The sequence below is a fragment of the Mustela nivalis genome (genome assembly GCF_964662115.1).
Source record: "Mustela nivalis genome assembly, chromosome: 5".
NCBI classification, from domain to species: Eukaryota; Metazoa; Chordata; class Mammalia; order Carnivora; family Mustelidae; genus Mustela; species Mustela nivalis.
This window is the reverse complement of record NC_139024.1, coordinates 86979050-87003249: the sequence shown is the minus strand read 5'-3', so window position 1 is coordinate 87003249 and position 24200 is coordinate 86979050. Positions and strand designations below refer to the sequence as shown.

Here is a 24200-nt window from a genome sequence, read left to right as displayed (position 1 = left end):
GCCAGATCCTTGAACTCAAACACCGCCCTAAACATAGTACTACGCAGGCGCTAACTATCTCCTCTGCCAACTGCCCTCCCCTTTCTCTGCGGCCGCTGGAGACACACCACTGGGGCTCATGCGCAAGCGCCGTTCTTCCCCACTTGCGGTGGGCTGTCTCATTACGCATGCCCGGACGGCGGCGGGACCTTCCACGGATTTTACCGCCGGAAGTCCGGCGGCCATTACCAAAGAGTGGGAGTTCGGCGGGCTAGCTAGAGGGGCTTGTTTCCGCCCCGCTCCTGGGTGGTGGGCGGCCATTTTAGGTGCGTGCCACTAAGGGCTGTGGCGGGATTGGCTCCGCGTCTAGGTTCGTCTGCTGCTTCCCACCTACCAGGGCCGGATCTGGAGCCCGTCACCGCGGGGCGGGACCTCGCAACGGCCGACTCTTTTCCAGGTGAAGGGTAACCCCGGTACGTTGAGGCTTTGAGCGAGCCTTTCTGCTCCTTTCCCCGGGACCCCAGGACAGGCTGTACGCCCTCGCTGACCCGCCCTAGGGTAGGAGACAGAATGGGAGGCCTCTCTAGACTCCTTCCCTTGTTCGTCCCCGGTGGGGACGAGCCTTCCTTGAGAGTCTTGCTTTCCCTCTTCAGAGCTGGCGGCTCGGCAGTACACTCCCCTGGTCCGGACACTCCTCATTTGCGGCTCTCGGGACTGTGGCCAAGTCCCTCCCTTTTTCTTGTGGGCCACACCCACTGGGGAAATACTTTTATGGTCAGGCCGAGAAGAGGAGACTGTCCTCAATGCGCCTCGCTCGGGCGCGGAGAAAGGAGGAGGCGCCTCGTGGAGACCGCCTTCTCTTCGCCGGCCGAGCGGGGCGCTCCAGGAAAGCGCGAAATTCGAGCGGAGGCCGGCCGCCTCTGGACCTAGCCATTCTTCCTCATCCTTGCCCCAGGGGAGTTTTGTATTACTTCCTAGAGGCTGAACGAGCTCACATTCAGCGATAAATGGTGGGGGAATAAATTGCCAAGTGGGTGGCCAGAGCAGCTTGAATAGAATATATTCAGCCGCCTAAGCATGTTTACTTCCTTTTTTCCTTCTCATAGCCGAAGAGACACTTAAGTTCTGGAAATAGCAACTCAATATCATGGCCGGCAGCCCTAATGAAGATTCAGAAGGAAGCAGAGTGCGTAACAACTATTAACTTACTGGTGAACTGAAATTCAGAATAATTGAGGTCAAAAGCATAAACACTTTTTAATTAAAGCAATAATTGAATTGTCTTTCTTTCCCGCCCCGCTCCAGCCGATTTACTTCAGAAGGGCTGATACAGTCCTAGGCAGAAACCGTGCATCACTTTCCTTTTACAAACACTTTAATTTGTTGTAGTTCCTTAGGTTCTGCAGGTCGGGTTTTAAATCACGGAGGGACAGTGGTGGGGGGTTCAGTAAAGGGAAATGAAAGAAACAACTTAGTGTTTTTCTGTACCAAATAAAACCTTTTCTTTCCCTTTTGACATTTTAGATCACTTATGTGAAAGGAGACCTTTTTGCATGCCCCAAAACAGACTCTTTAGCCCACTGTATCAGTGAGGATTGTCGAATGGGTGCTGGGATAGCTGTCCTCTTCAAGAAGAAATTTGGAGGGGTGCAGGAACTGTTAAATCAACGTGAGTTTTAAAAAACCGCTGAATTAGTCTGCCTTGTCGAGAGCATCTTGAGCTCCTGTTATATTTTAGTTATTAGACAGGTACACATGCAGATAGCGGGGTTCCTAACCACTGAGTACTTGTAAGTACTCAGGTTTTTCTCTACAAAAGTAGCCTCTAGTTTGGGTCTTTATCACACCAACCTTGAATTCTTATAAAGGTTTCTACTCTCTCTGTGTCCTAAAAGTTTGTTGATACTACTCCACTTATTTCTGAACCTTTAATAACTGAAGTGTTTAGCTTGGGTTCTATAGGTATTAACTCAGCATTCAGGATCCTCTGTTTACCCATATTGTACTTACTCCTCAAAGAGGAGTTTAGAAACCTCTTCCTTACAGACCCTTCCCATCACTTTCTACCAGAGATTTTAAACCAAAGAGAAGTGTTAGATCCACCTGTAGAGCTTCTGAAACAATTGCTGAGATCACAGTCCAGGCTTATTGGGCCAGCCTCTGCTGGTGATTAATTTAAAACAATTTCTTACTGTTTTTATTGTAGTTCTTTATAAATGTGACACTGTCTCTTCATTGAAAACTCATTAGTAATTAGGAACTTTTATACATCTGTGTTCTCCACAATGCTTAGCATAATAACTCTTTGTATGTGAAAAAAATCATTAAAGTTTTTAAAGTGAATATGGGTGTATTTGAAAATATGGTCAGGACAAAAGATGGGGTAAGAGGAAAATGAGCAAAAAATAAAGCTGGAAGTTAAGGAAGGCTGATAAGGAGGAAAGTGTTACAGGGACTGTTTCTTCAGAAGTGAAAAGTATTTTTAGCTCTGAAGTGAACTCAGATCTGTAAAGATTTTTTTTTTAATTGAAGAATGCAAATCGGTGCTTTTATTTTTTTATTTTTTTACCCTTCTACTATTAAATAATTTTTTCTTAGAAAAGAAATCTGGAGAAGTGGCTGTTCTGAAGAGAGATGGGCGATATATATATTACTTGGTAAGATGGGGGTCATTTCTCACTATGTCAATTCTCACTAGGTCATAAGCTCTGGTGAACACATGGGCTGTACTGTATTTGTTGATCATGATTCTAGACAACCAAAGATGACAAAAATCTTTTGATCTTATGCTCACTCAGATCAAGTTGGAGCACTGGGTTAGAAAGGAACCTAAGGCTGCATCCCAGCTCCGTGGTGGAGAGTACTGTGACAGCCACCAAAAGCCTCTGTTTTAAGACTTGGAAAAGTTAGGGATGTCCTACATACTTTAATTCTTTCCTAATTATAATGAGATAGAACCAGTAATGTCTCAAAAGACATATTGCCCAAAGGAGTTATCTCCCTCTCCTCTGTTGAATGCAGTGCCTGGTATTACTTAGCTCTTTTCCTGCCTTTTGCCTCAATGTGGGATTCTTTCACTGTCAGTGGTCTTCAGGCCCCAGAAGGAGTGCAGAGTGCAGGTTCTTGGTGATAGTGCTGGGTTACTTAGAGCAACCAACCCACTACATATGTGATTTGGACAGCACACGGAGTGGGGACATGTCCTGAGGCCTTTGGATGTTCTCCTTAAAGCCAGTGTGACTTCCAGTCTTGTTTGGAACACTACCAGTTTCTCTTTGTTCATTATAGAGAAACAAAAAGCATATATGTGGCTTCTAAATAGACCTAACAGGAAGTTCTTAGGTGGTATTGGTTCTTCCTTGTTGCAGATATATTGCTTATCTCGGGGAAGTGGCACAAAGACTTTGACCTACCTTGCTTAAAAACAATAGACAATAGGCACTGCCTGCTAATCTGGGCTTCTTGGGAAAAGGAAAGGTTATCACATGACAGTGTCTGGGTTTCTTGGGCTTTTTTTTAGTAGATTTTCCTGAGGGCCTCCCATTACTGGAAAAGGCAATATATGACATTTGTTATCCTGCTCCAAACTCTCCTGTAGAAATATATTTATTTTAATTATCAGGATGTTGGGAGAATGTGATGGCTCTTCTTTGGCTGTCATTTTGGACTAATGGAAGTTTGAATTCATTCTTTGTACTCAGATTACCAAGAAAAGGGCTTCACATAAGCCAACTTACGAAAATTTGCAGAAGAGTTTAGAGGCCATGAAGTCCCACTGTCTGAAGAATGGAGTCACCGACCTCTCCATGCCCAGGCAAGGAAATCCCAGGCCCTGAATAAAGACTTTTAATTGTGTGGTGGAATTTGCTGTCTGACTTGAAAGCTTAACTCAAAATATAGGCTTATATTGAAAAACTGAATTGAAAAACTTCTAACAATCAGTGAACCAGTGATTAGCCTTTAAGCTGCATTATATTCGTTTCTTAGCCTGGGTTGAATGAATCAGGATAATTAAAACACCCCTGCTTCAGACTACTTCATAGGGAGAACCTGTTGGTCAATCACCTTTGTTGAATTTTGGGTGTCTTCTGCCTGAGGAGACTGAGGCTCTGTTCTTGAAGCAGTAAAGGCCTAAGAACCAAGACTGAGCAATTGTGATTTTCTTCTGGGCCACTTCATGTGTCCTAAGCTTGTTAATCTGGTGCAAAGAAGGTTGTAAATTATCACTGCCTTTTACACTGCATGCTTGTGTTCAGTGTGGGTAGTAGCCAGAGGATATGTCCCTTATGTAATGTCTTAGATCCTTGCTATTGGGAGCTTAAGGGAATGGCTTTGGGGGTGCAATATACTCTTTATTTACTTTCTTTTTAGGAACTAGGCTTGGGGTCATTTCTCTTCCTTTCAGTCTAATTTTGAGTCAGTGCTGACCATGTGTGCAGGTTTGTTTCAAGCCCCAAGTTACTTATGAATGTAGCTACAAAATCCCTCATTTACCCTGGGCTTTAATGTATTCGTGTCTTCCGAATCAGAAACTCTTGTGTGTTTTTGTCATAATTTTTTTAGGGACTTAATTATCAGACTGTATGAAATTAGCCATTTTAAACTTTTTACCCCTAGGGATATTGAGGATCAGTAGAGTAACATCTTAGAAGAAAGGTGCCAGGTAGGAGAGTTTTGTGGGCTTGACTCAGGTTTCTCACCTGAACTGCAATCAGCTTGGTATTTCCCAGCATTTCATTTTGATTTCGTTTTTGCAGAGATCCTGTCCTTTGTTCCTCTTTTTATCTTCCTTAACATTTCATTATCATAAGTGTGTTTTTAAAATCCCAGCTAGTTTTTATTAATAGCTAAAGAATGATAGTCTCCCATGTCACCGCAGGTACTTTCTCAAGGTAGCCTCAAACAACTGAGAAGTGGCATCTTACTAGCAAAAGAGAAGCAACAGCTGTTGGATGTTGGGGCCATCTAGGAACAGCCTTAGGTGACTCACTACAGGAATTCACTTCCAAACTCCCACCATAGTTGTGAGGCCAGATCATTTGTCTTTATGCTTTGGATGGGTGCAGCCCAAAGGAAGGTGAAGAAATGATTTCCTAGGTACCTTCATCACAATCTGTGGAGCTGTTTTGTCTTTTTCAGAATTGGATGTGGTCTTGATCGTCTGCAATGGGAAAATGTATCTGCAATGATTGAAGAGGTGTTTGAAGCCACAGATATCAGAATTACTGTGTACACACTGTGAACAGATGTGTGCTGTGGATGTGTTCGTGGTCTCCTGTCATCCCTACTGGACCGTAGCGCTGGACGAACTGACAGAAAATGGTCTGAAGAAAGTTTCATGTGAAGTAGTCTGTGTTACAGGCCAGACTTGGGTTGCTGTATTCTCATGATGGGACTGGGATTCTGGAGGAGGGATTGCTTGGGAAATGTTGCTGTGATTTTTTTTTTTCCCCACATTCAGGAAGGTAAGGAGTGGAATGCCCCATATTAGGCAAGGATATCAGAGGTGTTGGGCCTCTGACCCGTTTTGATCCAGGATACTTACCTGACTTGTTCAGCTTGCCACTAGGTGGCAGCATTGATTCTGCTTCTCTGCTGTTAATAAGAAAAATTTCAGGAAGGATGAACATTTCAATTAGTTTTGCATTTTTTGTCATTTGTGAGCTTGCTTGGTATTATCCTTATGTCATATTCATCCTAGGAGAGAATTATGGGTTTGGTTTTGTTTAAATTACAAAAATGAGTCTTAACATTGTTAACAAGAAATTTGTGGTGACAGAAAAGGAAAAATAAATACTTTTTTCTTAGGGGGTCCAGTGAAGTTCTGTGCACATGGCTGTTGTTCTGGACGTGGTAATGGAGGATTTGCCTGTAACTAATTGGGGAAGAATCAGACAAAAGATCCTGTGGGAAGAGTAGCAGGATGAGAAGAAATAAGAACAGATAAGAACTATGGGTCAGCGTTACTGGGAAGGGAGGTGTTTAGAATTTCCTCGTGGTGAATTCGTCCTCTCTTCTGTCTACCACATAACATATGTGATTAAATGGGTCTGAATTCAGTCATGGAGCAAGTAAAGTAATGTATGTGAAATGTCTGCTAAATTGCTTAGGGTGAGTAATGACTCAACAAATTGGTGGTTCTCAACAAAATCCTTCATGAATCTTTTAAGAAAAAGGCCCACTTAAAAAATTCTAGTTTGGGGTGGGATGGGGGAATTGGCTAGGTTTCTTGGTGTCATTAAGCTGCAGAGGATTGTGATCGTGCAGGAATCATAATGGGATGAACAGTATATATTAGTCCCTTTTTCTTTAGCTAAGAGAGCAGCACTTTATACATTCCGGTGTTTACAGTGAGAGAATAGGTTCCTGGATTCAGGAGCAAAGGTATTGGGAAAACTACTGGAATTCTCTTTTACCATTACTATGGTAGTAAGAGTTAAAACAGGGCTGCCTGGCTAGCTCAGTCGGTAGAGCATGCAACTCTTAAGGTTGGGATCATGAGTTCAGGCCCCACATTAGGCATGGAGCCTACTTAAATAAAAAGTTAAACTAACCAGACCTACTATTGATTTTCTCACTGGGGTGAATTCTGGGTATGTTGTAGGACTTGTTGCTTTCTCAAGCATAAAAAGAACTGGATTTCAGAAGGGGCTTGTTGAAACACTAGGAAAACACCAGTTAAATATAATCTTTGTACTTTAGACTTGTGTTCTTATCACACTGTAGCATGATAGGAGGCAGCAGTTTCAAAAAGTATTTCACTTTTTCTGTATCTCTGGAACAGACAAGTTCATATCGTTGGGGTAGGAGTAGTACAGGGCCAAGTTCATTGTTGAACTTAGACTGAGGTTTTTGAAGCTTTGCTTCTGTCCACATACAGTAAAACTGAAGGGGAAAAAAGAGAATGAATACACAATACAGAAAATGAGAGTGGGATGGTAAGAGGAAACTTAGAATCAAAGTATTTTGCTTAACTATGCAAATAAATCTTCCCTCTTGGCTCAAAACATTGGTTTTGTAGGCTTCTACATTTAAAGGGATTAGGATTAATTTTTTTCATGGAATATGAGCCTTTAAGATTCTTCAAACAAAGACTACTCTTGGGAGGACTGACTGTTAAGTGGAATTCTGAGATTCAGTGGAGATGTGATAAAGTGCTCTGTCATTTGCCGATAGTCTGGGGGTCAAATTCTGATGACTTATCACACACAAGGCTTGGAAGAAGAGGCATGGCATGATAGAATGAGCACAGTATTCCTGGAAACCCAGTTACAGTTTGGCAAAACCCAGAAATTTGTACGTGAAGTTTTGCTTCTATATAGGACTCAAGCCTTGGAAGAAAGAAGACTTGACACCATCCTGCTGTCACCATCAAGTACCACATACCAACTAATCTACAGGGTGTGTGTCTCAACATTGAAATCCTACTTATTTTCTTGATCAAGTGGTTAATTGCTTATTAAGTAGCAATAAGAACATGGGTATCTTATAAACAGATTTCCCCTGCCCTTCATTTCACCCTCTGCCATATTCCTTGTCTTCAGAGAAGGGAAGAGGCATTCATTTACAAGTAACCTCAAAAAATACTTGGTAAAGGTCAAGATGGGTCGGAAGTCGGCCTGGGAGAGTTAGTATCCTGTGTTGCCTAGACAAGCACTGGATTAAGCCTCCCTTCCACTTTCTATTGTCATCGCTTGGCTCATAGCCTAGGAGCATCCCTATTCCTAGGACAGTTCACTGTTCCTAGTAACTTCTAAATGCCCGAGTTCCTTAAAAAACCTGTTCACAGAGAAACCACACCACTTTTATTAATGTTGCTATTTTTCTTTCTTAAAAAAAAAATCCAACTTCACATAAAATGCATTTCTGGACATATTTCAAAGATCTGCACAGACCTTGGGTCTGAGGTTCTTTGCCTCAAGCAGCCCATTTGGGGAAATAAGTAGGCCCTTCTGCCCCTCAGATGCCTGATGCCCATATATGGTTGCCGTTTCTTTCTTTGCAACTCACTTTCCTCTTTCCCAAGAGCAGCCTTAGGGAGAGCCATGGCTTAAGTGATTTACAGCATGAACAGTGTATTTGGAGTCCTTGGAGGACCTGTGCATTAGGATTGGTTGGTGTCCAATGTTGTCCAGCTCAAGTGGTATTAGGAAGTCAGGCATGTCCCAGATGGCCATACATGTCACTGCTGTCTCCTGGTGGCAGCAGGCAGACCTAAGTGAGAAAAGAGAAAGCATGTTACTGAGAGCTCACTGGCCCCAAACAATGAATTTTCTTTTGAGCTAGGGTTTCTGTCTGCCCTCCAAGCAAGTTTGAATTTCTCCCCCACAGTCTCCTGTGATTGCCACTTTACCCGGCATTAGGTGTGTTGTGTTCATGTTTTGGTGTGGTTCATATAGGGAAAGCCCCAGAAGATCCCTACTTTAACTAGAGTTAAATATATGGTTAAGTCCTATTCTGTCATTTTTCTTTTAAAGATGGAATAAGAAAAGGCAAATTTTCTTTAGCAAATGCCCATTTCTTAGTATTTTAATTAAGCAGAATTGTTCTTTTGGGCTTTGAGATTACAACTCGATTTCATGCCAAATTTTTTTTTTTAACTTGGTACATTTTAACCTTTCCCTTCAGGAACATGAATAACAGCATACAGGGAAGCATGTTAATGGATCCAGATAATACGGTTATGTACAAAAACCGTACAACCGTACAACCATACAACAATAAGGAGGCTTATAGTGTGGAACATGTCCAATAATATTTTATTTAAAAATAATTTGACTTGGAAGTGGACTTTTCCCTCAAACAGATTAATCTATTTTATTTCCATTTACATTAGCATAAGATACAACCCTCAATTATCTAAAATTAAAAGCTCCTTTTAATCCTTGAAATGCTTAAATTTTTATAGCAGACTTAGCTATCTAATTACTCAACTTAATGGAAAAACAACAGTACACACACACACACACACACGACTTGCTGGCTAGGCAGATGGAAGAAGTAGCCTGTGGCTCTGAAAGGTGTTTAAGAAGAAAGTATACTATAGTTAAGATTAAACTACCAGTCATCATTCTGGAGAGTCTATGTAGGCTCTATAATTACAGTGATAACACCTACACTAATAAAACCTTCAAGGAATTTAAAAGTTTATTTTGTATTTTCAGAGGTCACCATTAAAAATCTGTTTTTACGACTCCTCACCACCACTCAGAGTGGTATCTGATTTTATGTGAGCAGAGTACAACATGGTATTACTTGACCTATTACTTTGGGTAGGTACTTTTTGTAAAAAATGGCTTAAAATTGTGTCTTCTCAGATTGGCGAGTGCTCAGGTGAAGAATTACCCAGCACCCTGTGTCCATGTCTAATAGCAGACACCTGCCAACATCATACTCCAGAACACTGATATTTCCCAAAACGTGTCTATGACACCACCTCTTCTCTTAAGAATATTGAGAGTGAGAGACACCAGAAATAAATTGAATAGCTTCATGGAAGCATGCTGCTTTATGTTTTATTAATACGTGAATTGTTCCAGAATTGAAATTGGAGAAGAGGGTGGTAAAAGACCCTTTTCTCTGTTTCTAGAGGATTTTGATCATAACTCGGGCCTTGTGGGGGGACTTGGTTTTAGCATTTCTACGGGAACAAACTAGATGAGACCAAACTCGAAAAAAGTTAGTGAAGGATCTTTTACCCTCTTTCCTGAGGGTAATCGGCCTGTTTGTATGAGAGTCTAATTTACCCTCAGCAAGAGGCCAAATTGGCCTTAATTGTGTCCTAATTATTTGCTTAAATAGCTAATCTTAACTTCCAGTCCTCTGATCACATCTTGATATCTGTAGGAGGCTATGTCTGAGCTGCTGTCTAATTTATAAACCTCTTTTTAACTCTTTCATCATTTCTGCATAAAAGAACATGTTGCTGTGATAGCCCCATTCCTGAATTCCACATTTTTTTATCAGCTGTGCTGAGGTCTTCTCAAAGTAAGAAAAATGTTCTTGCATTATACATTCACACAAATTATTGGTCTCCTTCAAAGCGGAACCATTTGTTTGAAAACATGAAAGCGTCTCTGGCAATAAATAAATAAGCTGAATACAAATCCATTTGGGGACTTTCAAAAGTACCAAAGATAGAAAAAAAAAATGTCCCTAAACAAATGAAAAACCTCTATTTACAGGACACGGAAGGGTAAACTTGCAAAAAGGGGTGAGGGTAGGGTGTCCATAAGGTGTCCAGAGTAAGTCTGGACTCGTGCCCATGGGGGCATGCTTATGGAATGAGGGCTCCTCTCTGCTGTTCAGTAACAGGTACTTGCACCACCCAGATCTGACCACAGCAAGCCATTCTGTTTCACCAAAGCTTTCAGATTCCTGTCAACACCTTGAGTATTCCAAGGTATGGGAAAACTTCATTGGATACAAAAGGGTAGAAGCGAAAAGAGTTTAGGGAGAGAAACTGAGGAAAGAGAAGAGGAAATGGGGTCTCCTAAAATGTTTTTACAGCCAACTGAAAGCAGAGAAATGCAGTTCGTCGGGGTAGGGCGACAAACCAAACCTACCCCTCATCCCACCTGCCCTCCAGCCTTCTACCTTAGTGACGGGCTAGGGACACAGCCGTGGCACCATGACTCACGTGAGGCTGGGCCCAGAGGCCTACTTCAGGATGTCCGCCAACTTCTCCTCGTAGTACAGGAAGTTCTCCTGAATGTCCCCCCAGGGCTCAAAGGCCTTGGATTCGCCCTCTTCCTGCTCCACAAAATTCTGCCAGACGTACTCGAAGTCCTGGGGCTTCATGATGCGCAGCCGGCAGCCAGCCTCCTTTAGCTTCCTCAGGGCGGCCTGCACTTCGGGCTCCTCCCACATGAAGAGGCGCCCCACCAGGATGAGGAGGCGCAGGTTCTTGGTCTTGCCGAGGGTTCGCAGGATGCGGTCGGCGCAGGCCGCGCAGGGGCTGGATGACACGTACCAGGTGACGTTGTAGCGCAGGGCCGGGTCGAAGGAGGGCAGGATGGTGTTGAAGAAGGCCTCCTCGGCGTGGTTGGTGGCGTGCTCGTCTTCCAGGTACCCCCGGGTGGCCTGCACCTGGCCTCCCTTGGCCTGCGTTTCAACCACGTAGCACAGGAAGGTCTTGTTCCGCCCGGAGCTGTACTCCACATTCCGGAACTGGAACTTGAAGTAGTTGACGGGAAGCCTCTCCCTGTGGGACGAGGGGGCAGAGGGACGGGAGAAGAGAGAGGGATGAGCTCCTGTTCCTCGGACCAGCGGACCAGCGGGGAGCAGGTGGCTCTCCAAACTCGGTGCCTCGGGGCACGAGGGCCCTTCCTGTCAAAACAGGCCTTGCCCAGGCTGACGACAGGGACAACAACAACAACAACAAAAAGGAGGGAATACAGAAGGGTTTATCTGGAGGAGTGGAGAGAAGTTGGAGGTGCACGTTCCAGTCACCCCAGTAGGGAGACAGTAGGGAAGGTTTCCAAACCCTCCATCATCCCTCCAACACACAGCACACTCCTTCATTTCTGAATGAGTCACTACTTCACCCGGCGACACATCAGAACCACCCAGAGGACTGGGCACTTGTCAGAGCCTGGGCCCCACACCAAAACAATGAAATCAGAATGTCTAGAGGGGACCCAGGCACCAGTATTTAAAAACAAAACAAACAAAAAACCACTCTCCAGGTGATTCTAATAGTAGGCAGCCAGGTTAGAAAAGCAGTGTTCTAATAGTAATCTTACAAGGTAGCAAGCATATAAAATTTCTCCTGCTAGAAGAAGATGAAGATTTTGCAGAACATTTCCTGCTTCCATTTCTCTTCCCTGCCACTCACTGCTAGTGTATCTCAGGCATGGCTCGGCCCACCACTCAGTGCCATTCCAGTAATTGTTTCTCAAGTCTGGCTTTTCCTGCAGGTGAAGGGGTTGTCACACAATGAATGTCCAAGATTTTTTTTTTTTTTTTTTTTTTTTTTTATCTTTGAGAGTACCTTGGTATGCTATAGCTTATATAGTCATTTCAAAATCATAAAAGACTTGGCCTCTGCCCTCCAGATGCATCTAATCTAGCAGCTCGACTCCAGCTAAGAGCATTCGAAAACTGCTGATTTTTTAAATTGCATAGGGAGCATGGAGGATGTGGGATGAAGGTTCCCTAACATTTAGCCTTGATTCAGAGGGCAACAGAGAACTGTTACAGGCTCCTGAATAAAGAAAGCCGTAATGAAAGTGATGTCCATGGAAGATGACATGGTAGCTTTAGGCAGATAGAGCGAGGCTGGGAAAAAGCCTGAACTGAAGCAAGCCTGCTTGGTGTCTTAGGACGTCAGACTTGGTGATAACCATGTCCAGTGGCTTCGAGGGTGGGCTGGTTGATTAGGAAATGAAACCTGCAGGAAAAGGTCAGGTTTAGGAGAAAGTTCAGTAGTAAGAAGGAGGGGGAGATCCAGGTTTCAAAAGGGGTTAGAGAGGGCATCAGAATTGATTGTTTCTATCTTTATGTATGTCTGCATCTCTCTAAAATAGGGAAGCCTTTTGCAGGTTAGGAGGCCAAGGGGAACAAGGAGGCTTTCACAGGAGAGACTGAAAATATCACAGGAGAGGAGGGGATTGAGTACTGGCTTGGGCAGGCTGAATGTTTTCTTTTTTTTTTTTTTTAAGATTTTATTAATTTACTCATCAGAGAGAGCGAGAGAGCATAAGCAGAGGGAGCAGCAGGCAGAGGAGGAAGAAGGCTCTCTGCCAAGCAAGAAGCCTGATGTGGGACTCAATCCCAGGACCCTGGGGTCATGAACTGAACCAAAGGCAAAGGCTTAACCCACTGAGCCACCCAGGCATTCCTGAGTGTTTTCTTTTTAAAAAATGTAATCTCTGGGGGGCACACCTGGGTCGTTCTTTCAGTTAAGCTCCCAACTCTTCGCTTGTGCTCAGGTCATGATCATGGGGTCGTGGAATCAAGCCCCACGTTGGGCTCCCCTCCAGATATCCTGATTTCACTGGGTTTGTATGGGGCCCAGGCATTGACATTTGTAGAGTCCTCTGGGTGGTTCTGATGGGCTCCATGCTCAGTGGAGAGCCTGCTTAAGATTCTCTCTCTCCCTCTCTCTCTGCCCCGCCCCCCTCATGAGCTCGCTCTAAAATAAATAATCAAATAAAATTTTTAAAAAGGTAATCTCTGTGGTTGCCCCAGAAGATAGCTTGTGGCAACCATTAACCCCACTGTTACTTCTCTACATGCCTTCCCTTTCTAACTCGTGGGACTACAGGGAACTCCCGGGTATCCCAGGGCCTTGGCTTCTTAGGGATAAGCAGCAGGTGCCAAAGAGCTGTGTGAACATGAGCTATTTCCCTGCAGTACTCCCTGCCCCCACCATAAAATTGTCTCCACCCAAGTTTCCATATCTCTTCCTGTCAAGTTAAGTTTCCATTGTGGAGATGGATATGTTTGAGGACCTGGCCCCAGGATTCCTTCAGGCACTATATTTAGCTCTCTAAACCCCTCTGTCCCTGATTGGATGTGTTTATTATTTACTTAACATTTCAGAAGAATGGATGGCCTGATGATTCCCCTCTCCTGTTTCAATCCCTATGGGGAGTTCACTCATACTGAGCTCTCCCCAATTAAACTCACACTATAAGACCACTCCTGGATTTTACAAGTTGCTAAATGGTCCCTTCACTTCCTGGAATGGCTTTTTATTTTTTCTCCTGAGAAGCACAGAGCTTATCTTTCTTGCCCAAACACTTTGTGCTCTTCAAGGCCTTCTGCCAGACATCCCCTGCCCCCAAGCCTAGTCCAGAGCCGTGTGTATGATGGATTCTCAGGCGAAACCCTTGGAAGTATTCATGACTGTGTGGTTGATTGGGGCGTCCCCAAAGTTGCCTGTTTGACCCCCCTGGGTTTCCTTCTGGAGCTCCCAAATCTTTGCTCCAACTTTGCCAAATATAGCCCAGCCAAGACCGTGAATTTGGCTCAGCATGCCATTGCAAATTGGCTGGCTGGTCTGAGGCTGCTGCTTTTCCCAGCTTCTCTTAAGCTCTGATGTTTTCCCCTCCTCCTCTTCCCTTTGCAAGAGGAGAGGACCCAGAGAAACCTGAAACCCAAGGGAGAGGAAGAAAGTTCACCTCTCTATAAATACCGGTTTCCCTCCCCTCTGGCAGGCAGCCCCATAGTCTACTCCATGCCTCAGCAGAGGCTTCTGGACTAGCTGCCTAAGGAAGGGAAATACTTTCAAGAAGAAAAGAGAAGTCAGGGAGGGTCTTGGCTCCCAGTCTTTCTTTTGGGCTTGCTCAAAAACTGGGCTTTCTTGGCTTCTCAGTGGGCTTCTTGCTTTTCCAGAAGGAACATAAAGGTCAAATAAAGTTCTTTGGGCCTCCCACAGGCTGAAACAGCCAGGCCCTGGAGAGGACCCAGGAGAACAGAGGTGGAAAAGGTCTGAAATCTCTCCAGGGAGCTAGACTACATGGCCACCTCGGGTGATTTTATAGAATCACAAAATAAGTCAACACTGTTATGCCTGCTAGCGGAAGAAAGGAAAACAGTGACACTAATTTCTTAGATAATCGCAAACGTCTTTTCTTCTTTTTTCTAATAGCATGATGCCTGAGTACTGTAGTGACTTATAGCCTTTATTCTTGCCCCCAGCGGGTGTTTTCCTGCTGAAATGGGGTGTGCGTGTGCCTGCGTGTTGGAGTGGTGGTCGGGAAAAATATGCTAGTAACGGATTTCTTCACCTGGATTCAGTCACAATATCAGGCACAAAAACCAAGAGGGTTATTCCCCCCCGTCCCCTGCTTCTTCAAGCACTCCTTCCTCATACTTTCTGCAGACATGTCACTCATACTTCATCTGCTGAAACCCAGCCTCCTGGGTCTTGCAATTCTCTAAGCAGGAAACCAAAAATCCTAATCTCTGGGAAAGACCATTTAGATCACGGTTGACTTGGTGGAGGGACAAGGGTTGTGAATATTTCTTTCACATTTTAAAATATTTGCACTCCCTAAGCATAAATCTATACATAAAAGAGAGCAACCTGGACGATAGTAGAAGCTCTGAGATGGAACATTTGCTCCAAAATGATCCATGGAGTGGAAAAATCTACTTACAGATCATTGAGTGTTGACTTGGTTCAGATTTTCTCACCAGATCTCTCATGATCTACTTAAAAGAGGCAGACGTGCTGGTTTCCGTCTCCTTCTCCCTTTTCCAGACCACTTGCAAAGTGGATGCTAGGGAGTGGGCCCAGGAAGAAGGAGGAAAGAAGCAGACTTCTAACAGCCCAGATGGGTTTTGCCAGGCTCTAGGGTTGTAATTCTGGATGGGATTCTGCCCTAGGCAAGCCCTGAGCCCCTGCCTTTCCCCTGGGAGGCATTGTCTTCACACTGGAGCTCTGAGTTTCCCCCACCCTCAGTGGAGGCCAGGGTGGCCAGAGTCGGTGGCTGTCTTCTGGTTTTCCCTGGAACAAGCCTCCCCAGCATGCTTTGGAGCCCAGGGTGAGGTGTGAGAGGCTTGGAGGATTAACGGCCGAGTCAAAGGCCCCCACTCCTTGCTGTCCCTTCTCCTCCGAACCCTGCCTTTCCTCTCCCTGTGACCAGAGTAAACCACTGGCAGCTAAAGAAGCAGCTGAAAGGACAGTCACAGTCTGTGCCATTTATCTCTCTTTCATACCAATCCCTCTGCTTGCAGGTTGAGCGTGATGCAAATCATACGCAACACAACTAGAAACAAACAAAGACAAACACACAGCCAGAGGTCCTGCTGGGCAGAGCCATAGTCGCTCATCACTGGGGTGGAAAGATGAGAAGACAACTAATTCTGGTGCCCCAGAGCTTCCCTAAAGCATGCGGGAGTTGAGAGGCAGGCATGATCTGAGGAATTCTCTTCTATGCTGAGCGCGCCTGGCTCTTCAGAGATCTTGACCTGCTCTCCTCCCAGAAACCCTCCCCACAGCTAGTTCTTTACCCTAATGGCTGGCAGAAAGACTACCAGACGATAGGAGTTCATTCATTAGTTCATTTATTTATTTAACAAGTATCTACTAGGAGCCAGGCACTATTCGTGGTGCTGGAGATAAAGCAGTTTAAAGTCCCTGTCCTCGTGGGGAAAACGGGCAGCACATAAATGATTCCTATTCAGTAAATATGTGTCAAATACAAGAAACCTCCCATTTATGGCTTTTTTTTAGATGCAATGTGGTGACTTGCAGTCAGACAGTCTTGGGGTTTATGCCCTACTCCATCCATTAGTTTTGGCCAAATTACTCATACCTCTGAGCCTTGGTTTCCTCATCTGGAGGATAGGTCGAGTAACCCCACCCCTCAGAGTCTGGACAATGGTCAACACTCCAGAAATTAAGGCTGGTACTGTCGGGTGGTGGCTTCTCTGGGCCTCAAATCTTACCCCTCAGAGCTGAATCTTAAGCACAATCCTCTCTACTTTTCTTCTTGTAGTTAGAGGGCTCTTTCTTTCCTGGGTGTGCTGGTTTAACAACCAGCTCTGTGACAGGAAGGGAGGAAGGGAGAAAGAGAGAGGAGGAAGGGAGGGAGAGAGGGAGGAAAGAAAATACTCATTTCTAAGGTTTGCTGATCTTTGTAAACACTCCTGCTCTGGAGATTTCAAGAAACCAACATGAAGTCACTGAACACAGAGTTGGAAAGGGATGCGCACAATTGATTCTCGGCCATCGTGAGTTGGCTTTGGTACACTACTGTAGTTTTAGACCTTTTTCTAGCACTTTCTACCATGTAATTTTGTTAATGTTCTTAGGTCTTCTTTCTATCCCAAGTGCCCTATTCAAGCCAGAATCATGACAAGTGGGGCATATCTTCTTATTCCTACCTAGTACACCTGCCTCACTCCTGACTATTTCTCAAAACCTGTCTGCTCTTCTGCTAGCTTGCAGCCCAAATCTAAGAAGCCGTACAGACAGACTCATCCCCTCTGGGAGTCTCGGCTAGGAGAGGAGCTACTTTGCTGACCCCCTTGATGCCAGGGTATCTGGAGAGGAAAGAAGGGGAAAGCTGTTCCTTCATCCTGTCTCTGCACAGACACAGCCACACCTCTGGGCTATTTTAAGCCATCTGTTTACCCAGAGGGGCCCAGGAGACAGATCTCCACAGCTGTTACTTGTGGCCAGGAAACACTCAGAGCTCCACCTCCCTCCTGAACTACTCTCAGAGCACCCAGAAAACTGCCCTGCTGCATCTCTTTTTCTGAGCCTTGGGTCAGAGAAGCCTCTGAGCCCCGTTGCCTCACAGATGGAGACAGGTGGAACCCTGTTTGGGAAATCTGGGACCCGGAATGAACAAGAGCCCTGTGGAAAGAACACTTGGCTGGAGTCAGAAGAAGAACTGCTACTTACTGGTTCTGTGGTCTTGAACAAATCATGCAATCTCCCTGACTCAGTTTCCCCATCTGTAGAGAGGCAGTAATCCCCAGCATTGTGCTGAAGGTTGAATGGGCTCACACGTGCGCAAGCATGCAGTGATCATAAAGCTCTGGGTGGATATAACTTGCATCAGAGGATTTGACCATTATGACCAACTCCCCTGGGAACCCAAAGCATGTTCAATTGAACATAGTCTAATTTTGTTCCAGACCTATCCTGCCGCTGTGCTGGGGAGACCGCAACTGTGGGCAGAGTGGGTGTGCCCATGCCTGTGTGTAACCAAGGGCAGCATGGACCAGCAGACTTAGGGGTGAGGAAAAGGATCTCCTTCCATAGAGGACCACTGGGATTGTGGACTCTCCTGACCTGGTAGCCCTAGGCTTTCCCTAGGTCTATATTAATCTGTGCTCTGCTGTTTCTTTAATCCTAGGACAAAGAGGAGACATTCGTTTGTTGAGCACGGGTGAACGCAAGTTCCAGGCTCTTGCCTGAATTCTTCCCTCAGGTACTACGGTGCGTTTTTCCCTCAGGTTCTCTTAGAAATCAGAAAGTGTCTGAGCTGGAAGAGACCTTAAGGATCAACTTAGTGTAACTTCCTTATGTTACAAATGACCAAACTGAGGCCAGGGCTGGAAAATCAATTGCCAAGCTTAAAACAGCAAGTCTGGAGGACCACCCGGGGCTCCTCTGCCCCCTGGGGGCACCATGCCTCCATTTTTCCTGAAATTTCTCCTAGTGTTGACCTTACTCTGCCTGTGGGCATTGTTGGCGATTTCCATCAAGGAAGCCTTGGGGTTGAGGGAGGCAATGTAGTCCTTTCTTATTCTTGGCCTACAAACTTTGCCAGGTTTTTTGCAAAAGGAACAGAGAGGAAAGAGGAGGAAGGACAACTTGGTTTTATTCCTGGAGAAGGCATAATCTGGACAAGACAGAGGGATCCTGTACGTAGGCCCTGGAGACCCTTGGCTTAGGGTCCTTTTTCTTCCTTGGTGCTTGGCTAAGGGCAGTATACCTCTTCTGGCCAGAAGCTCCTGGGCCTGGATGATGACCTGCACTGTAACTACTCTTGCCCTTGGGGCAGATGTGGAGAACCCCTGGGCAGACTTGATTCAATATGAAAAAAAAGCTTCTCACTCAGCCTTAGGAAAGAGAGGATCTGTTTTCCCTGTCTTAGGATCTTCCATTCCAGAGAGAAGCTCTAGAGAAAAGTGAGAGCCATACAGAGAGAGGGGACCCCCACTCAGCAGTGAGGAGAATTGAGGGAGAAGGTACTTTGACCAGGACCATATTTAAATTTGTCTGGGTCACCCCATGTCCTTATCTAATTCCCTGGAACTAGACAGCCTGTACCCAGAGAGGCAGGTTGATAGCCCGCTACCAGGAGGCCTGAGCAGTGGTTTTATTCTCTGGGGCCTTGTCTCCGGGGAGCTGCTCCTACCTTCCCCTGGGCGTAGGTGTTGCCTGAAAGGCCAAGAGAGATTTGCTGTGGTCCCCCCCCCATAGCCCCTACCATGCACGGTAGACTCCTGGCAGCAGGACTGTGACGCTGACCTCTTCTGTTCCCATCCTGAATTTCCCCAGCCTGCCCCCAGCCCACACTCTTCTGGGGAGGAGGCAACCAGACCACACCCAGCTCTCACCCTGTGACAATCTCAAAGGGAGGCAGTTCAATCAGCTCCTTCAGCTTCTCAGGGTCATCCAGATTTTCCACATCCTCACCATTCTGGGAAGTGGGTGCGGCAGGCTCGGCAGCCGCAGCGGCCCCAGTGGCCCCAGCAGCCTCTTCTTTCTGAGCCATGGAGGGGTGGTGGCTCTGCAGGCACTGAGAAAGGGGAGAGGCAGCGAGTTCCCAAGGCCAGGGCCTGGCGGCAGAGTCCCAAGCAGCTGTCAGCAGCTAAACCTGCCTGGGGACAACGGGAAGAGGAGCGGGCAAGCCAGGCTTAGTGTTGTCACCTCCTGGCCACACAGGCTTTATAACAGGAGCCCTCAGCCCCTCCCCCAGGCCCTCGCCCTCTATCTTTTTTTAATTGAGTGACAGCGGGTGCCGGGATGGGGGGAATGGAAAATCTGGCCACTAGTATCCCCTATTTATCAGTAAGCAAAGACAGGAAGCTGGCAGGTGGGGATGGCAAGGCCTGCTCTCCCTTCCCCCACTGGCTCACACATATATTCATACTCTCTCCCTCCACCTTATATCCTTCCCTCTGTTTCCCCATGCAACCCTTCTAGCGCCCCGGGGGTCTGTGCGGGGCGATGGAGAATGGGATAGAGGTTGGGCATCCCGAGATTTAGGAGAGATGCTCTCAGAGGTGCAAGCAGGGTGAGGTTTGTGTTGACCAAGGGTGCCTGCAGAGAAACCCTGCCCCATTCGCCTGCAGAGACATTGGTTCAGGAAAGGAGGGCCCTGAGATGGGATAGGATAAGAACTTGCAATGTGGAAAGAAACCGTGGGTTATTACTTAAAGGGAACAGATGCTAATTTGCCAGTTATGGCCCCATAATGCTATGTTGGTTCTCAATCTCCAGTAGTAACAATACTGCTATTTACAAGCTTAGAGGTTATTTGTTTATTTATTTATTTAAGATTATGTATTTATTTATTTGACAGAGGGAGACACAGTGAGAGAGGGGGATACAAGCAGGGGGAGCAGGGAGCCCCATGTGAGGCTCCATCCCAGGACCCTGGGATCATGACCCAAGCCAAAGGCAGATGCTTAACAACTGAACCACCCAGGCGCCTAAGCTCAGAGGCTTTGAAAGAGGACATGGCTTATGTGTAAAATCAGACTTACTGCTCTCAACAGCCCCAGAAGGCAGTGTGTATCATCCCTTGTTTCATGTAGGGGAACTGGGACTCACAGAAATGATGGTTAAGGGCCTTACCTGAGCTCATACAGCCCGTGAGTGGGAAAGCCAGGATTCAAATCCAGGCTTTTTTACCAGGATTTGAAGCCTGGACATTTGACCTCCAAACTGTGTTTCCTCTAAGTCGGTCCTTTATTCATTTAACAAATATTTGTTGAGCGTTTACTATATGCCAGGTGCTGTTTCGGGCACTGGAATATTGCCCAGAACGAAACAAATGAAAATTCTTGCCCTCACAGAGAGTGCCCTCTGTGCCCTTGCCCTCACTTGAGAGTGTTGGACAATATACAAGATAAGTGATCTATCTATCTGTCTATCCCTCTATCTCTCTTGTCTGTTTGCTGGTGTTAAGTGCTAAGGAGAGAAGGCAGGTTAGAGGGACAGAAGTGTCAAGGGGTTGTGTGGTATTTTTATAGAGTGGCCAGGGAAGGACTTTGTAAAGCAGACAACTGAGAAAAGATCTGAAGGTTATGAGGGAAATATGCTTTGTAAAGAGAAAGTAGTCCAAGGGGAGAAAGAACAGGTGCAAAGGCCCTGAGGTGGGATCATTCCTTGTGTTTTTGAGGAGCAAGGAGATACCTGTGCGGCTGGAGAGTCCTAGGATATAAGGCCAGAGATAAGTAAGGGCTAGATAGATAGGGCCTTATGGACTTGTCAAGGACCTTGACTTTTTCTCTGAATGAGATGGGAAGCCATTGTCTTTGAACAGATGAAACACATGGTTTGATTTATATTTTTACAGGATCACCCAGGCTGATTGGTTGAGAAGAGGGCAAAGGTGGGAAAGACGAGAAGCAGAGGGACCAGTTACAAGCCTGTGAGCTAAACCAGCATTGGAAGATCTATGGATCACATTCCATATGGATCACTTTCTCAGTTCCCATCTTGGATGCTTAGCAGAGGCCACAGGTGTTTATGTTTGGGGCAGCATGAAAATTCTAGACCATTCTCAGGGCAGTGGAAGGCTGGGGTCACGGTCACCTAGAGGTTGAAAGTGAGGAACCTGGAAACTTCAGGAACTGCTGGAACCCAGCACCAAATGGGTTGGGTGGCGGTGATGGAAAGGGAGGTTAACCTTCCATGGTCTGCCCAGAAAATAGGAGTCAGGTCAGTTTGGAGTATCTGAGGCTTTGGGGCTCTCTCCCCAGGGAATTCTGAGCCACACAGGGCCCCATGAGTAAGAGGCCAAACATTTAGGTCTTCCTGGATGGTCATGGTTTCTACCTGTTGTCCAGGAATTATTACTACTGATGCCCCTTGCATTCTCCAGAGTGCTCTGATATCCACCATAAACTAGCTGGTTCTCCTACTTCATAGGTTTGCTACTGAAAGCATTTACTCTGAGATTATTTTTTTCAGGTGTTTTTTCCTGGGTGTCAAGCACGGAGTGGTAGGAGTAGTGCCTGTGTCCCCAAAGAAAAGGCGGTGATCGCTGATACATGGCGGACCCACATTATTCATTGTCATCCCACAAACACACAACAGTTCCATGCCAAGAGGTCACTTCCTTCTTTTATTTGATCAACACTTAATCAAGGGCTCCTGTGTGCCAGGCGCGGTGGGAAATGGCAAGAACACAGAGAAGCATGAGGTGCAGTCTGGCCGGGGCGTCCTGTCTTCAACTTCACCGGGGCCTTGGGCACGCACTAGTGCATTCAGTTGTCACGCCAGCAGGGATCACTGGCCTTGGTTTGCAGTTACAGACCTGTGGCTCAGGAAGGTGAAGTCAGGTGTAAAGATTACACAAGGATGTAAGTCCAGGTTCTCGGAAAATAGTTCTTATCTCCAGGGCGCCACCCAGCCAGCTCTGATGAAAGCCTGTGTAAAGCTGTGAAGGTGGGTGTCCCTCTCCTCCTTCCGGGTCACAGCTGCAGTGAGGGGCTTGGAACAACCAAGGCAGAGCAAAAGGTCTGCGGGGAGGCAAGTGACCAGGAGGGATCCTTGCAGGGCCTTATTCACCCTGTGGGAAGGATTTCCTCCTTGAGGACAGGTTTTTTTCTTTTCTTTTCTTTTTTTTTTTTTTAAATTAATTTATTTAAGATTTTATTTATTTATTCGAGAGAGAGAGAGTGAAAGAGCACAACCAGGGGGAATGGCAGAGGGAGAGGGAGAAGCAGGCTTCCTGCTGAGCAGGGAGCATGATGTGGGGCCCGATTCCAGGACCCTGGAATCATGACCCCAGCCAAAAGCAGATGCTTAACTGATTGAGCCACCCAGGTGCCCCAAGATTTATTTATTAGAGAGAGGGAGAGAGCGAGCAAGCTGGGGAGAGGGGCATAGGGAAAATAAGGGAGGGGGGTAGACTCCCTGCTGAGCATGGGGCCTGTTGTAGGGCTGGATCCTGCAGCCCTGAGATCATGAGCTGGGACAGAATCAAGGGTAGGACACTCTAGAGTAGGACACTCAACTGACTGAGCCACCCAGGCACCCTGAAGACTGGAAACACGGCACAGATATTTTGGCTGTCCTGTATAACTCAGGATTGGTTGGTGGGGGGGGGGGGGATAAATCCATGCTCATGAGCCCATCTTGGCCTTGATTCACTGTGTGATCTTGGCCAAATCACTAAGCGTATCTGGGCCTTTGTGCTTCCTTCCGAGTTATTGTCCAGGACGGTCAAAGGGATGGAAATGAGAAGAGGAGACAAGACAGTCTCCTGTGAGGGTGAAGATGAACAATGTCATGAAAATTTCCTGACTCTGAGTGTTGGTGGGAGGTGGGACAGAGGTGGACCCAGCTGGTCCTTTCTGAAGAGGTGACTCCTCGCTCCCACCACACCCACATAACCTTTTTCCTTTGATACTTGGGAGAGCACTCTGGGTCCTCCCTTGGACTGATAACTGACAGCTTCCTTTTCCACGGCTCCTCTCCAGCCCTCACCTCTGCCCTCCATCCCTGGAGGCCCTCTGAGCTAGCTCTGGCTATTTATGGCACCTCCTGGGGGCCTGGTTCCTGGCTGGTCCCTGGTTCTCCTTTCCAAGTCCTACCAGTTTCCCCTGCTGGCCCCAGAGCGCAACAGCTAATCTGGGGATCAGGTGCTGGGAGCTTGGCTCGGCCTTCTGCAGCTGCCACTCTACTCTTTAGGGCAGGCATTCCCCAACCCCCCTGTTAACACTTGGGTAAGTTTCTATCCCTTTGCCCCTCCTGCAGAGGAGGAGACACAGAAATAAGGCATCTAGTTCAAGGTCACAGCAGGAGTCTGTGGGTTGCTGGAATTTGAACCCAAGTCTGTCAGCCTTCAAGTTCTAGGCTTTTCCAACTGTGTTATGCTGCCTGGAATTCAGTAACAGGGAGCACTGACATTAACACAGCCCTTCGTGGGGGCCTGACACTGGTCTCAGCAGGTCATGTCAATTAGTCCATTTACTCCTCACGAGGATGTTGGGGTAGGTATTAATTAATAGTAATTACTCTCATTTTATTAGTGAGGAATTTGAGACCAGAGAGCTTAAGTGACTTGGCCAAGGTCATGCAGTTAGTGAGAGCAGAGCTGCGGGCTGCCAGAGTCATGCTATTGCCCCTTCACCATCCGGCTCCTACTGCTATCAGGACCCCCGAGGCTGGGCTCCAAGGAAGGAGGGACAAGAAGGGCTCTAGGGGAGGAAAGCGTTCTTCAGGGACCTTGGCTCTAGAAGCAATCAGTTTGTGAGGAGTGCATGTGCAGAGGCATGTATGTACATGTGGTGTATATGTGTAGAGGGCACAGGGATAGAGACAAAGCAGCTGGGGAGTAGGGATGGAAACTGAAAAAGGAATGCTCCCAATCTGTCCCCGCAGGCCCCAGCCTCATTCTTTCTGGGATGCCAGGGGCTCGAAGGAGCTGTATTAGGCCCAAGAGAAGCTGCAACCTGCCTCTCCCAGTCCCATTTCCCAGGGTCGTTTCAGAAAACATTCGGATGTTCTGGAGATGGCCGAGGAGTAGGCGACAGGGTCAGGCACAGCTGTTCCTTGGGTCCCAGCCTGATCC

At 46.4% G+C, this 24200-nt stretch overlaps 2 protein-coding genes across 3 annotated transcripts; one reads left to right on the top strand and one right to left on the bottom strand.

Moving 5' to 3' along the window:
* The first annotated feature begins 65 nt into the window (after positions 1 to 65).
* Positions 66 to 5800, top strand: OARD1 (O-acyl-ADP-ribose deacylase 1). 2 transcript variants are annotated; one of them, XM_082731740.1, is made up of 6 exons: positions 66 to 452; positions 1086 to 1165; positions 1504 to 1648; positions 2578 to 2636; positions 3681 to 3793; positions 5119 to 5800. In XM_082731740.1, exons 2-6 carry the CDS (start codon positions 1127 to 1129, stop codon positions 5219 to 5221), a joined length of 459 nt encoding a protein of 152 aa, XP_082587866.1. In that variant the 5' UTR covers positions 66 to 452; positions 1086 to 1126; the 3' UTR covers positions 5222 to 5800. The 2 variants fall into 2 exon arrangements, with proteins under 2 accessions (XP_082587866.1, XP_082587867.1); XM_082731741.1 differs by having other exon boundaries at positions 84 to 436.
* Positions 5801 to 7761: 1961 nt separating this feature from the next.
* APOBEC2 (apolipoprotein B mRNA editing enzyme catalytic subunit 2) lies at positions 7762 to 19316 on the bottom strand. The gene is made up of 3 exons (XM_082731736.1): positions 19009 to 19316; positions 10619 to 11182; positions 7762 to 8193 (listed from the first exon to the last, which is right to left on the bottom strand). Exons 1-2 carry the CDS (start codon positions 19164 to 19166, stop codon positions 10639 to 10641), a joined length of 702 nt encoding a protein of 233 aa, XP_082587862.1. The 5' UTR covers positions 19167 to 19316; the 3' UTR covers positions 7762 to 8193; positions 10619 to 10638.
* Between the last annotated feature and the right edge of the window lie 4884 nt (positions 19317 to 24200).